The 13,494-nt window shown below is 38.2% G+C and overlaps 1 protein-coding gene across 3 annotated transcripts in view; it reads left to right on the forward strand.

The window, feature by feature from the left end:
- The window catches only part of dmap1 (DNA methyltransferase 1 associated protein 1), a 57,029-nt gene extending 45,203 nt beyond the window's left edge, over positions 1–11,826 (forward strand). For 2 of the 3 annotated variants that reach the window (XM_033028705.1, XM_033028707.1), the window contains exon 11: positions 11,257–11,826. In XM_033028705.1, coding sequence (XP_032884596.1) covers positions 11,257–11,316 — 60 coding nt within the window. In that variant the 3' untranslated portion in view covers positions 11,317–11,826. Of the gene's footprint in view, positions 1–2,016; positions 2,036–11,256 lie in introns of those variants that run through there. The other variant, XM_033028706.1, reaches the window with a different exon arrangement.
- The last annotated feature ends 1,668 nt before the right edge of the window (positions 11,827–13,494 follow it).

A 13,494-nucleotide genomic window follows, 5' to 3' on the forward strand; every position in this document is an offset into this window, starting at 1 on the left:
TACATAGGAAAGGGGATGACATCATGGCACAGCTAGTAACCTGGGTTTGGCTCCTGACCTGGTGTTCTCTGTGTGGGGCTTCACATTCTCTCTGCACCCATGTGGGTTTCCCTAAATGCTCTTGTTCCAAACCTCATTTCAAGGCCATTAGGGTGGGAGGTTAATTGGTCACCATAAATTGCCCCCATTTTGTAGGTGTCATAGAATCAATGAGAGGATGGGGAGAAAAAAAGTGGAATAAATGGCAGTTTGATGGCCTTTTTCTGTGCTGTATTACTTTATGGAATCTGGAAAAAGTTTGTGTTTTAATACAATATGTGGAGGCCCACAAATGCCTGTCTGCAGCATTAAAAAAATCTGCATTGTCGGAGCTGATCCATAACATTCAATTATTGCCCTACCTCCATGAAGATTCCTCAGCCTGGAGTTCTATAATTTTAGAGCTTGTTTTAATCAATTTCTAAATTTCCTGAACAAAAAAAAGACAGCTGCACAATAGATGGCAACACAAAGACTGCAACATAGTCTCACTGGTTGACTGATTGCCAAATTATTAATTTTCATTTGAGTCAAGTCAAATCAAGATTGCTGTCAATTGCACAAGTACAGTGAGGTACGGGTACAATAAAATGCTTGCTTGCAGCAGCATGATGACACAAAAAAAACGTGAATGTATCCATTTGTAATGAAGCATTTCAGACCTTAAAAGTTTGGAATGTTTGCATCAAAAACTCCACTGCAAAATAACGGTATTGCCTCCATTAATTTAACCCTATTCTTTTATATTTCAAAGCACATAAATGTTGTTTGCATTTTACCCAATGCAATAAAATAGATTAAATATGAACATGGAACATAGAGAAGTACAGCACAGGAACAGGCCCTTTGTCCCATAATGCTTTTGCCGAACATGGTACCAAATTAAATTAATCTTATCTTCCTGCACATGATGCACATCCTTCCATTCCCTGCATATCCAGGTACCTATTTAAATGCCTCTTAAATGCCACTATTGTATCTGCCTCCACCACAACCCCTTGCAGTGCATTCCAGGTACCCAACACCCTCTGTGTAAAATAAAACCTGCCACCAACATATACACATACCTATTTCGAGGTATTGGTGCTCAATAGCCTGATGATTGTCCGGAAGAAGCTGCTCCTGAACCTGGATGTTACAGTTTTCAGGGTCCTACACCTTCTTCCCGATGGCAGGAGAGAAATAAGAGGTGGTATGGGTCTCTGATAATGCTGGCTGCCTTTTTGAGGCAGCGACTCTTGTACGTCCCTTCATTGGTCGCGAGGTCAGTACCTGTGATGGACTGGGCAGTGTTCACCACCACTTTTTGCAATCTTCTATCCTGGCCATTCGAGTTGCTGAACCAGGCTATGATGCAACCAGCCAATATGCTCTCTACTGTACACCTGTAGAAGTTCAAGAGAGTACTGTTGACATACCGAAACTCCTTAATCTTCTAAGGAAGTAGAGGTATTGATGAGGTTTCTTTATGATTGCATCAATGTGCTGGGCCCAGGACAGATCTTCAGATGTATGCTTGTCCAAGAATTTGAAGCTTTTTACTCTCCACCACTGTCCTGTTGATAAAGACAAATGTGTGCATCCTCGTCCTTCCTTTTCCATAATTCACAATCAGTTCCTTGTCTTGCTGACGTTCAGAGCAAGGTTGTTGTTCTGGCACCATTTTGACAGTTGATCGATCTCCCTCCTAAACTCTTTGGCTCATCGTCATCTGCCAATTCTGCCAACAACGGGGGTGTTGTCAGCGAACTTGAAGATAGAGTTCGAACTTTGTCCGGCCAGTATTAGAGTGAGTAGAGCAGGGGTCTGACCACGCAGTCTTGAGGAGCTCCTGTGCTGATGGTCATCAAGGAGGAAGTGTTGCTGCTAATTCGTGCAGATTGTGAGTTGTTGAGAAAGTCGAGGGGTATAATGTGATATTTGAATGAGTTCTATCAAGTGTTGGATTCACTAATTTGTGTTTGATTTGTTTTGCAGTAAAGCTTTAAGATTTTGGGAAGGATCCGAGTGAAAACCAAAAGTGAAATCTGGGTGACACATTTAGCACTAGTGTTGGCGAGTATGTGGGGAGATTGATTGCATTTTCTGCAGTAATTTGCACATAGAAAAAATGAAAATAAATTAATTTTAATATCTCAAAGCACCAGACCTTTACAGAAGCATGTATGCTGGAAGACTGAAAGAACTCTTCCATTGCCTAACGTTCCTTACTCTCAAATTGGGCTAACTCTATTCCTCGTGGTTGTTTTGCAAGCAATTTTCAAATTGCCTGATCCAACTATCTTTGCTCCTAACTTTTGTGATTCATTCAAGACAAACAGAAGCATAGAATTACTCTGTATAGCAGGAAATTTATTGTGTGTTTTTTGTTTCATGGATTTTGCTTAGTATGCTGGATAGAATTTCCTTCAGTTAGTGGAAAGAGATTATTAATTTTTTCTCGAAATTGCTATTTACCTTTAATAATTTGGGAACATCTTCCTGCAGTAAAGCCATATATACGATGAGAACAGTTAGAGAAACCTTGTACTTGAGTCTAATACATAGTTTATGGCTTTGGTGTATTTATAGAATATTAATGGATCCCTATCATGTTCTTTATATCAATCAGCATAAAATTGAACAGAATGTCAGTTTTGAAATGTTGGGAATGAAGATTTGCTGCGGGGCATTTTCAGTGGTGTACAAAATAGTTAAAATGTTAAATACAGCTTTGACCTTTACTGGCTGATTAAACAATGAAGATGGCATTAGATTAGAATAAGACTGAAGGTCAAATCAATTCACTGTACAACCATTTTAGAGTGCTTCAGAATTATTTTTTTTAACATTACCTCTTGTCTACCACCCCACAGTTCTCCTGCCCCTCCCCAAAAACAATATTTTTTTCCTAGTACTTCCAACCTGGTTATAGTAGTCTGGTAATTCTTTAACTGTTTGAAACTTGGAAGTGCTTTTGCAGATTTTGAAATGCTATATACAGTGCCATCCATAAAGTTTGGGACAAAGACTCATCATTTATTTATTTGCCTCTGTTAAAAAAAAAATCACATGTCAGATTTTAATTAAGGCCATTTTTATTCATTTTGGTTTCACCATGTAGAAATTACAGCAGTGTTTATACATAGTTATACATACACATTTCAGGGCACCATAATGTTTGGGACACAGCATGTCATGTAAATGAAAGTAGTCATGTTTAGTATTTTGTTGCATATCGTTTGCATGCAATGACTGCTTGAAGTCTGCGATTTATGGACATCACGAGTTGCTCGGTGTCTTCTCTGGTGATGCTCTGCCAGGCCTGTATTGCAGCCATCTTTACCTTATGCTTGTTTTGGGGGCTAGTCCCCTTCAGTTTTCTCTTCAGCATATAAAAGGCATGCTCAATTGGGTTCAAATCGAGTGATTGACTTGGTCACTCGAGAATTTAACATTTTTTAGCTTTGAAAAACTCCTTTGTTGCTTTAGCAGTATGTTTGGGATCATTGTCTTGAGGTGTCAGTATTACAGTTGAATAAAGGGGAATATGGAGCCATGAGGGAGGAACTTGCCAAAGTTGACTGGAAAGATACCCTAGCAGGGATGACAGTGGAACACCAATGGCAGGTATTTCTGGGAAAATTACAGAAAGTGCAGGATCAGTTCATTCCAAAGAGGAAGAAAGATTCCAACGGGAGGGGGTGACTGTGGCTGATAAGGGAAGTCAGAGACAGTATAAAAATAAAAGAGAAGTACAACATAGCAAGGATGAGTGGGAAGCCAGAGGATTGGGTAACGTTTAAAGAGCAACAGAAGATAACTAAAAAGGCAATACGGGGAGAAAAGATGATGTACGAAGGTAAGCTAGCCAAGAATATAAAAGAGGATAGTAAAAGCTTCTTTAGGTATGTGAAGAGGAAAAAATTAGTTAACACCAAAGTTGGATCCTTGAAGACTGAAAAGGGTGGATTTATTATGGGGAACAAGAAAATGGCAGATGTGAAATGGCAGATCACATCAGAAAAGAATAAATTAAAACCGTGTTTAAGAAGGAACTGCAGATGCTGGAAAATCGAAGGTACACAAAAAAGCTGGAGAAACTCAGCGGGTGCAGCAGCATCTATGGAGCGAAGGAAATAGGCAACGTTTCGGGCTGAAACCCTTCTTCAGATTAAATTAAAACAGTGGTTTGATGTCAACAAATTGTCTCTAAATTTAAGCAAAACAAAGATTATGCTATTTGGAAAACATAAAACAAACCCTCAAGCACAATTGAAAATGGATAACATAAGTATAGAAAGAGTATATGAAAATAAATTTCATGGTGTGATCTTAGACCACAAAATCTGCTGGAAACCACATATAAACCACGTCAAAGCAAAACTGGCAAAGTCTATAGCAATATTGGGAAAATCAAGACACATTCTGGACCACAAATCATTACATACTCTGTATAATACACTTGTATTGCCATATCTGAGTTACTGTGTGGGGATATGGGGTAACACCTACAAAACCAACCTACAGCCGTTATGCACATTACAAAAAAGAGCAATAAGAATTATCAATAACGTTGGATATCTTGAACATACCAATTTATTATTCTTAAAGTCACATACACTGAAGTTCACTGATCTGGTTAAATTTAAGACTGCACAAATCATATACAAAGCAAGAAATAATTTACTTCCAGGAAATATACAAAAACTGTTTATGGAAAGACAGGGTGGGTATAATTTGAGAGGGGAACATAATTTAAAAAAAAAACAATGTCAGAACAACTCTTAAAAGTATGTGCATAGCAATCTGTGGGATGAATTTGTGGAATGGTCTGGAACAGGAGATAAAACTTAGCACAAACATAATTCAGTTTAAAAAGATGTACAAGAACACTTTTTTAAAAGGATATTGGGATGAGGATAGGTGATTGTGAGTGGGATATTTGTTATACTGATTGTATTAAGAAGGGTGATTATAGGGTGATGGGTTGTATATATGACTAAGAGATACTGTATAGTATATGAGGATTTTTTCTTTTTTCTTTTCTCTCTCTTTTTTGTATGGCTGTCAATATTTGATTAGTGTATAAATGTAAATAATTTGATGTACATATAGCTGCTGGTGTACATATGGTGTACATATAGCTGCTAAATTTGTATAAGAAAATTATAAGCAGTTGAATAAGGGGTGGGAATTAATAAGCTTTGGCTTCGTCCTGCTCCTTTTCGGACACATACGATTTGATTTATTTATAGATATTGTTTATGACACTTTATAAATATTCTTGTTTTGTTTTTTTGTATGCTGTTTCACGCTAGCTTTTTATTCTTTTATTCTGTTCAAAATAAAGAATTAAATAAACAAATAAATAAATAAATAAATAAATAGAAGTTGCTTCCGTCTTCACTAAGGAAGATACAAACAATCTTCCTGATGTACTAGTGGCCAGAGGATCTGGGGTGAGGGAGGAACTGAAGCAAATCCACATTAGGCAGGAAATGGTGTTGGGTAAACCGATGGGTCTGAAGGCTGATAAATCCCCAGGGCTTGATGGTCTGCATCCCAGGGTACTTAAGGAATCGTGGATGCATTGGTGATCATTTTCCAATGTTCTATAGATTCAGGATTGGTTCCTGTGGATTGGAGGGTAGCTAATGTTAGCCCACTTTGTAAGAAAGGCGGGAGAGAGAAAACAGGGAATTATAGACCAGTTAGTCTGACATCGGTGGTGGGGAAGATGCTGGAGTCAATCATAAAATGTGTAATATCGGCACATTTGGATAGCAGTTACAGGATCGGTCAGAGTCAGCATGGATTTACGAAGGGGAAATCATGTTTGACTAATCTTTTGGAATTTTTTGAGGACGTAACTAGGGAAATGGACAAGGGAGAGCCAGTGGATGTAGTGTACCTGGACTTTCATAAAGCATTCGATAAGGTCCCACAAAGGAGATTAGTGGGCAAAATTAGGGTACAAGTTATTGGGGGTAGAGTGCTGACATGGATAGAAAATTGGTTGGCAGACAGGAAACAAAGAGTAGGGATTAACTGGTCCCTTTCAGGATGGCAGGCAGTGACTAGTGGGGTACCGCAAGGCTCGGTTCTGGGACCGCAGCTATTTACAATATATATTAATGATTTAGATGAAGGGATTACGTAACATTAGCAAATTTGCAGATGACACAAAGCTGGGTGGCAGTGTGAACTGTGAGGAAGATGCTATGAGAATGCAGGGTGACTTGGACAGGATGGGTGAGTGGGCAGATGCATGGCAGATGCAGTTTAATGTGGATAAATGTGAGGTTATCCACTTTCTGTGGAATTCTCTGCATCAGAGGGCTAGGTATAAACACAATTGTAATTTCTACATGGTGAAACCAAAATGTATAAAAATGGCCTTTAATAAAATCTGACAATGTGCACTTCAACCACATGTGATTTATTTTTTTTAATTACAAAGCTCAAAATTGTAGAGTACAGAGGCAAATAAATAAATGATGGGTCTTTGTCCCAAACATTATGCAGGGCACTGTATAGTGTAAAACTTCTTTGTATTATTCTGTTAAGTTTGGATAAATAATGGGTGGCTAAGTTGTAAGGATCTGCCAAGGGATCTGACTTTGCATCAGTTTCTCGATCGCAGTTATGGTATCTTCGTGGTGGAAATAAAGGTGACAGTAGCTGATGCAGAAAATGCCAAAAATAGCATGTATATTGAGATTGTTGCAATCAGGAATTGCCCAAGTTCTTCAGACCTACCTACAGCACGGTGATCGTAGAAATTTATAAAGACACAAAATGCTGAAGTACCTCATCACCTGCTGAGGCACTCCACTTTGTCTATTTTTGTCTACCAGCTTCTGCCATTGCTTGTATCTGGAGAAATGTATAACCCTGTATGCAAAGTTAAACACTATCGTCTTCTGGCAAATTAGAACTTTAATGTTAGGGAATATCTATTAAACTAGTTATAAAGTTCCAATGGGGACCATAAGAAGCTTTAAAGAATCAATAATTCCTCCAATGTCCATTTCTCTTCATAATAACAATCTTAATCCATGAAGACACAAGAGACTGCATTTGCTGTAATGTGGAGCAATCGTTTGCTGAAGGAACTCAGCAGACTGTGCAGCAATGGCCGTCAACATTATGGAATCATTTGGACTGAAAGAGCAGAGGCGATATGGCCAGCATTAAGAGGTGGGGGGGACTGAGGCAAGGGTCAGCAAACGACAGGTGGAGCCGGTGAGGAAAGGTTGACAGAAGGAGTCAGATGGGGGAGGGAAGGGTGAAAATACCACCTAATAATGCAATTTTTACCCTTGCTTCCCTCACCTGACTCTATCTGTCCATCAACCCATCCTGACAACATTTACCAGCTCTTGTTCCTACCCGACCCCTTCATCTCACCTGTTAATTTTGGCTATATACTCTTTCTGTCCTGATGAAGGTTCCCAACCTGAAACACCGACTACGGATGCTGTTCGACCCACTGAGTTTCTCCAGCAAATTGTTTGTTGCTTCTTTAATACATGTCATCTATACCCAAACTCTATTGTTTGAATTTCTCTTGTTATCTGGGTATCTGACAGAGATTTGAGACAACCTTGAACAAAGTCACACAGGGTATTCTGTTGACAGTGACCAAGTTAACGATCACACATCATTCTTTGCATTAGTCTGAAGCATTTAACATAGTAGATCACATTGTATATCACTGTAAGACTGCAGTTGTCTGGCTCTATTCATTGTTTAATCCAGTCATAGTAAGGGAACCCTGCCATTGCTTCACTTCTTTTCCTTTCCTGCACTCGATTTTTCTTTTTCAGTCTCTGGCAATTTTATTAGAAAACAGTGTCAGATTTAGTATGTATGCGCTGGCACCCGGCAGTGCCTCATCACAACTTGATCCCTCTGCTTCATTTGATCTGTTGCACTGCTTGAGTGGCATTCATATTTTGATGAACAGAAAACACCTTCAATTAAGTATTGGGAAAACTATTACTACTGTCTTCATTTCTGCTATAATTTTCTTTTTCTAGCAATTAATTATTTCCTTTCCAGGTCCATCATGAAAAATCGCAGCTTTTTTAAGAAGATAATGTAAAGAAAATTTAAAAATTACAAAATGGGAAATTGTGAGCTCTATCCTAGCTAAACCTTTTCTAATGGGAAAGAATTATGTCCACGAGTTGGGAAAACTTGAATGAATTTACTTTTAGACTTTAGAGATACAGTGTGGTGACAGGCATTTCGGCCCACCAAGTCCGCACTGACCAGCGATCACTCTCGTACACTAACACTATCCTACACACTAGGAACAGTTTACAATTTTTGGAATGTGGGGGGAAACCAGAGCTCCCGGAGAAAACCCACACGGTCACAGGGAGAACATGCAAACTCCGTACAGAAAGCACCTGGAGTCAGGATCGAACCCGGGTCTCTGATGTGGTAAGGTGGCAACTCTACTGCTGCGACACTGTGCTGCCCAGATGTAAGAATGGAATAAATAACCAAAGTAACATAATCAAAAGTTTTAATAATGAATGTCTATAAAAGAGCTTGAATATAAATAACTGTTGGGAAATTCAATGGCAAACTGAGGAATCTCTATGGTTTTAACATAACTACTTGAAAGACAATGATTGAATACATACCATAGTTGATTATAAAAACTAATGTTTCTTATTCTTAAACCTGATATTCTTGGAAAGCTAGTTCCTGGCTGTAAAATAATTCATTATCCTAGGAATGAAAATTTAAGGAATTATGTTAATCTTAATTCCATTAACAGATTGGACAGTTTAGTAATGTATAACAGGCTGAATTAGCACAATATGTTTTTTAATGTGAATTTATAGGTACTTGGATGATTCACATTTACTAAAGGAACCTAAATTTGCAACTACAAAATACATATTTACAATAACAGCTGTCCAGTATTTGCAGTCCAATATTTTTGTTGAATAAATTATTTCTAATCATTCTGAAATAAGGATTTGCCAATTTCGTGCTATCCATTAGTAGTTAACTACAAAATGATGATAACTCCATTTCAGGAAGAAGGTTTGGAAGATTTATGATTAACCATGTGTTTAGTTTATGTAGTCTAAATACCAAAGCAAAGTATTGCAATGTTGAAAATCTGAAATAAAAACTGAAATGCAGGAAATACTGAGTAGGTACTGTGGAGAAACAGTTATCTTGCCCTGTTTATAAGTAAAGGCCTATCTCTTCTGCATCTGTTGTTGTCACCTTGGTTTCTTACACCTGCATAGTAGCAGGGTCCTGTACAACATATTGTCATATTGGTGGGCCACAGCAGCCACACTCATGCCAGTGATAGATAAAGAAATGATAGCTACTATTTATACCCAGGCTTCTTGAATTTCGCGGGCACTGAGAAACATTCCAAAACTATTAAAAATCTATAAAATAACAAGCATTAAAAAAACAAAACAATTAAAACTTTATTTGTTAACTAATTCAATGGAAACATTGTAAAAGTACTCCACACTTTATATTACAGCACAGAAACAAGTATTTTGGCTCAACCAGTCCATGCTGGTTTATTCATTAATTAATGCTCCATTTCAATCTTCTCCCATATTTCCTTATCTATATCATAATAATTTTCTTTTCTTTTCCCTTATGTCCTCATCCAGTTTCCTCTTAAAAGCATTTATGCAACTTTAACCACCATCCGTGACAGTATATTTTTCATTCTTACCATTCTTTGGATGATGAAGTTTTGTCTTGAGTTTCCTATAAATTTCTTAGTGCCCGTCTTATTTTGATAACTTTCAGCTATGTTCTTCTCCATTGTGGATACTTTTTCTTCACATCCACTCTATCAAAACCATCCATCAGTTTAAAGATATTTTCTTAATTGAAAAAAGACCTAGACTGTTCATCCTTAACTGAAATTCATGGTGTCAGTTTCTAGCAACATCGCCATTGCTTCTGTATTCTTTTTACAATATGGTGATTGGAATTAAATATTAGCATTTTAATCAATATCCTCTACGTGCAATGGACGACCAAATGCTGGCCACTTTGTAAATCATCTCTGGTCTACAGGCCTGACCCTGAAGTTCAAGTTGCCTTTGCACTTACCTAACTTCTGTCTTCATCCTTTCCCCAAATTGTTCCGATGAAGCTCTATATAAACTTGTAACTGCAGCTATCTGTGATACAGACTTGACATGGTGTTTAATAGTTTCCATCCACTGACCATCTTTTTGCTGCTTTACTTTGGCCATCCTGTTTTTGCCTTGCGTTATTGTTTGTTTCGTCATTTAATCTTGCCACTTCCCACTCTATCAAATAGTTGTCCTTTTGTTTTCTTTCTTCTGCCCTGATTTTGCTTGAGACTTACAAGTTGAACCTTTGTATTATCTTTTTAGATATTAACTGAAAATTACTAATTCTATTTTTCACTCTACAAATCTTGCCTGCTTTGCTAAGTATTTCTAGCATTTACTCATTTTAAATATATTTGACTAACGTGTGACAGTTCTGTGGATCATGATTTTTCTTGTACCATCTGATCATTATTGTACAATTACTTTACATTAATGGGAATCGTATATATTTGAATGATGCCATTATTTTGGAAATCAAATACATAAATTATGTATTGAAGTCCCAGACCCACTGTGGGCACTTAGACCAATAGTGTTGTTTGCACCCTAAAGCTTCTATTCCTTCCACTCTCTGTGAAAGTCACTTTGAAAGCCACAAAGTTGAGAAATTGTGCTATATGGCCATCTGGGTCCTGCCACTTCCAAAATAATTAAATCATGCTCTAGATGCTCTAGTTAGTTACCAGCATTTCCAAGTAGGGAAAGGTCATGAAATCAAAACTTTCTGCAGAAAAAAAATAATTGAAACAGGGCAGTATGATCTTTTTGACTGTTTAAGATGTCAGAGAATGTAATACTTCAGATGAAATTTAAACAAGCTTGTGTTAACCATCAGACATCCCCAATGAATTGACAGGTGAATTGATATCTCCTTCAATTATTATTTAAATCCAGTCATTTTTCACCTTCAATGTTTGATTCACATTGACAATCCAGTAAATGCATATTTCTCAGCTTTGGAAATAGTGATTTATTTATTGTTTTGCTTGCTGTACAAGCTTCCAGTTATTTTCTAATGTTTGAGAGTTCATCTGGAAATATCATTGACGATGCAAGTAGGTTTCATGCGTCTTGATTCTTGTTTTCACAGAGAAAGCGAAGAGAATCTGCTTCAAGCTGTTCTTCTGTAAAGAAATTGAAGAAACCCTGAACGTATGTGAAAGTCTAGAAAGTGGACTAACATGGTTGTGTGGATCTTTCACTACATAGCTGTTTTGCAAAAAAAAGACCATCAATGCCCCTGCAAATTTGGGAACAGTGAGCTCTGTTGATAATATCCAGCAGCATTGGAAAGGAATGACTACTGCAATCACAACAACAGAAGGAAAGCATCCAAGCTATGTCCAGTAGAGGTTCCATCAAATAGCCCAGAACTGACCCAGAACATCATTATCAAGACTTTTTTTTTGCATTGAAGTCCTTTTGATATTTGTATAAATGTATCCCCTCTTGAGGGTTTTATTCTGTTTGTACAGGGCAATTAAAGTAGTTATGAGTGAAGGCCACTCACGTAACCATCGTTTTGTTACAATTTCTCCTTGAACAAAGAAATTGCTACATGTATGTACAGAATCAATTTATTAGGAAATGTTCAAATTACTTTGTAAACATCTGTTGTAGTGCAGAAATATCAGTGTAGAATAAAGGAATCTTTTTTAAATGTTTGTGAGTCATAAAATGATTTGAAGTTGCTGTTAGAACCTCCTGTAGGTTTGTGAATTTGTTTAGGGGTATAACATTATCGATGCCATTTACAACATGTGGACTTTACTATAGTGTAACAATTTCCATTACCTCTTTTGACAAGTAACTGATCACACTGTCACACTATCAATGCCAATGTATTTTCTATTTGACTTCTCGAGCTTTTTTTCAGACAGCAATGCAGTGACCAGTTTCAGACCACAAAACCTTTTTAGTATGTTCAAACTTTTTTGTCTTTTATCATTTGGGTTTCATGTTATCACTTATCAGACTTTATCCCACATTTTAGTGCCTATAACTGTCTCATATTTGCTAACTATTTCTAATCGTGATCCCCTTCTGTTCAACAAGGTTCTTTTTTTTTTCCTGAGTCTTCCTCTCTCAAGGTCTTGGTCAACTGTGCCTATATTTTCCTTTCCCCTTGCCAAGAGCCTTCTCTGGTGGATTCTTAGAAAATTAGTACTTCCTAGTTAAGAGCACATGCCATGCAGTGCATTTTTAGTTCCTTGGAATAAAGGAAAAGTGGGAAAGAGATGTGTATGAACCAATAGTTAGGATATAGAGGAGATTTTAAAAAAAAAGAAGCATTTTTGAAGAAAATATAAAAAGAATGAAGGAGATGGAACAGTAAGTGGAAATTGTAAAAGGTACGAGTCTCGACCAAAAACTTCACCCATTTCCTCTCTCCAGAGATGCTGCCTGTCCCGCTGAGTCAAGGGCCTGTCGCACTATGGCGACCTTATTGGCTCGCCACAGGCTCGCAGCATGGTCCGCACATTGTCGTCGGTGGTCACTGGTAAGTCTCCTTCATGGTCGAGAGGAGTTCCCGCATTGTGGTTACTACTCTCGGCCTCAGTTTGGTCGCGGAATATTTTTCAGCATGTTGAAACATTTTCTGCGAGCAAAAGTTGGTCGGCATGGAGAAAATCGATACTTTTGAACTCGTAATGCAGTGGTAGTGGGGTCGCCATGTCGTTGTAGGTAGTTGAGGTAGCCATAGGTAATCTCCTTTGCTGACCGTGCATTTTAATTGGCTCATTGGGGGAAAAAAAGCTTGAGTTTTCAGATCCAAGGAAAACGGTAATGCCCGCTAAACTTCACAGCTGTGTATCTCTGGCTTATTAAAAGTTGTCTGACTTCTTAAAAGTGTCTCCACTCCTTCTTTCCCTCCCCCCCCTTCTCTCTTTCCCCTTTTCCCCCCTTCTCCCCTCCCCCCGCCCTTTTAAAGGAGTTACCGTACACTGTGCTAACCGTCTTTAACCTTCCTGTTCATCGTGGTTATCACCTTGGCTTTGCACCATGTGAATTTCAGACGGCACTCCCCCGCTTTCCCTGGACCCAGCCTTTGCGATGTGTGTGTGTGCGTGTGTGTGTGTTCCGCGCTGACGGTCGATCCAGCTCCCGGTTTTTCAGGCACGTGCCCCCGAGCTTGAAGGTCGCAGACAGTTTGCTGAAAAGTCACGTAAGTGGGACAGGCCCTTCACTCCAGCAATTTGTGTCGATAGACGATGTATTGGTGAAAATGTACCTGGTGCAATTATGGTGATGCTGTATCATCATGATCTACTATATCCCCATATTCGGAAGTGTTCTGCTTTGCACACATTGTCCTTGGTGTACACAA

The sequence above is a fragment of the Amblyraja radiata genome, chromosome 10, assembly GCF_010909765.2.
Source record: "Amblyraja radiata isolate CabotCenter1 chromosome 10, sAmbRad1.1.pri, whole genome shotgun sequence".
Taxonomy (NCBI): Eukaryota; Metazoa; Chordata; class Chondrichthyes; order Rajiformes; family Rajidae; genus Amblyraja; species Amblyraja radiata.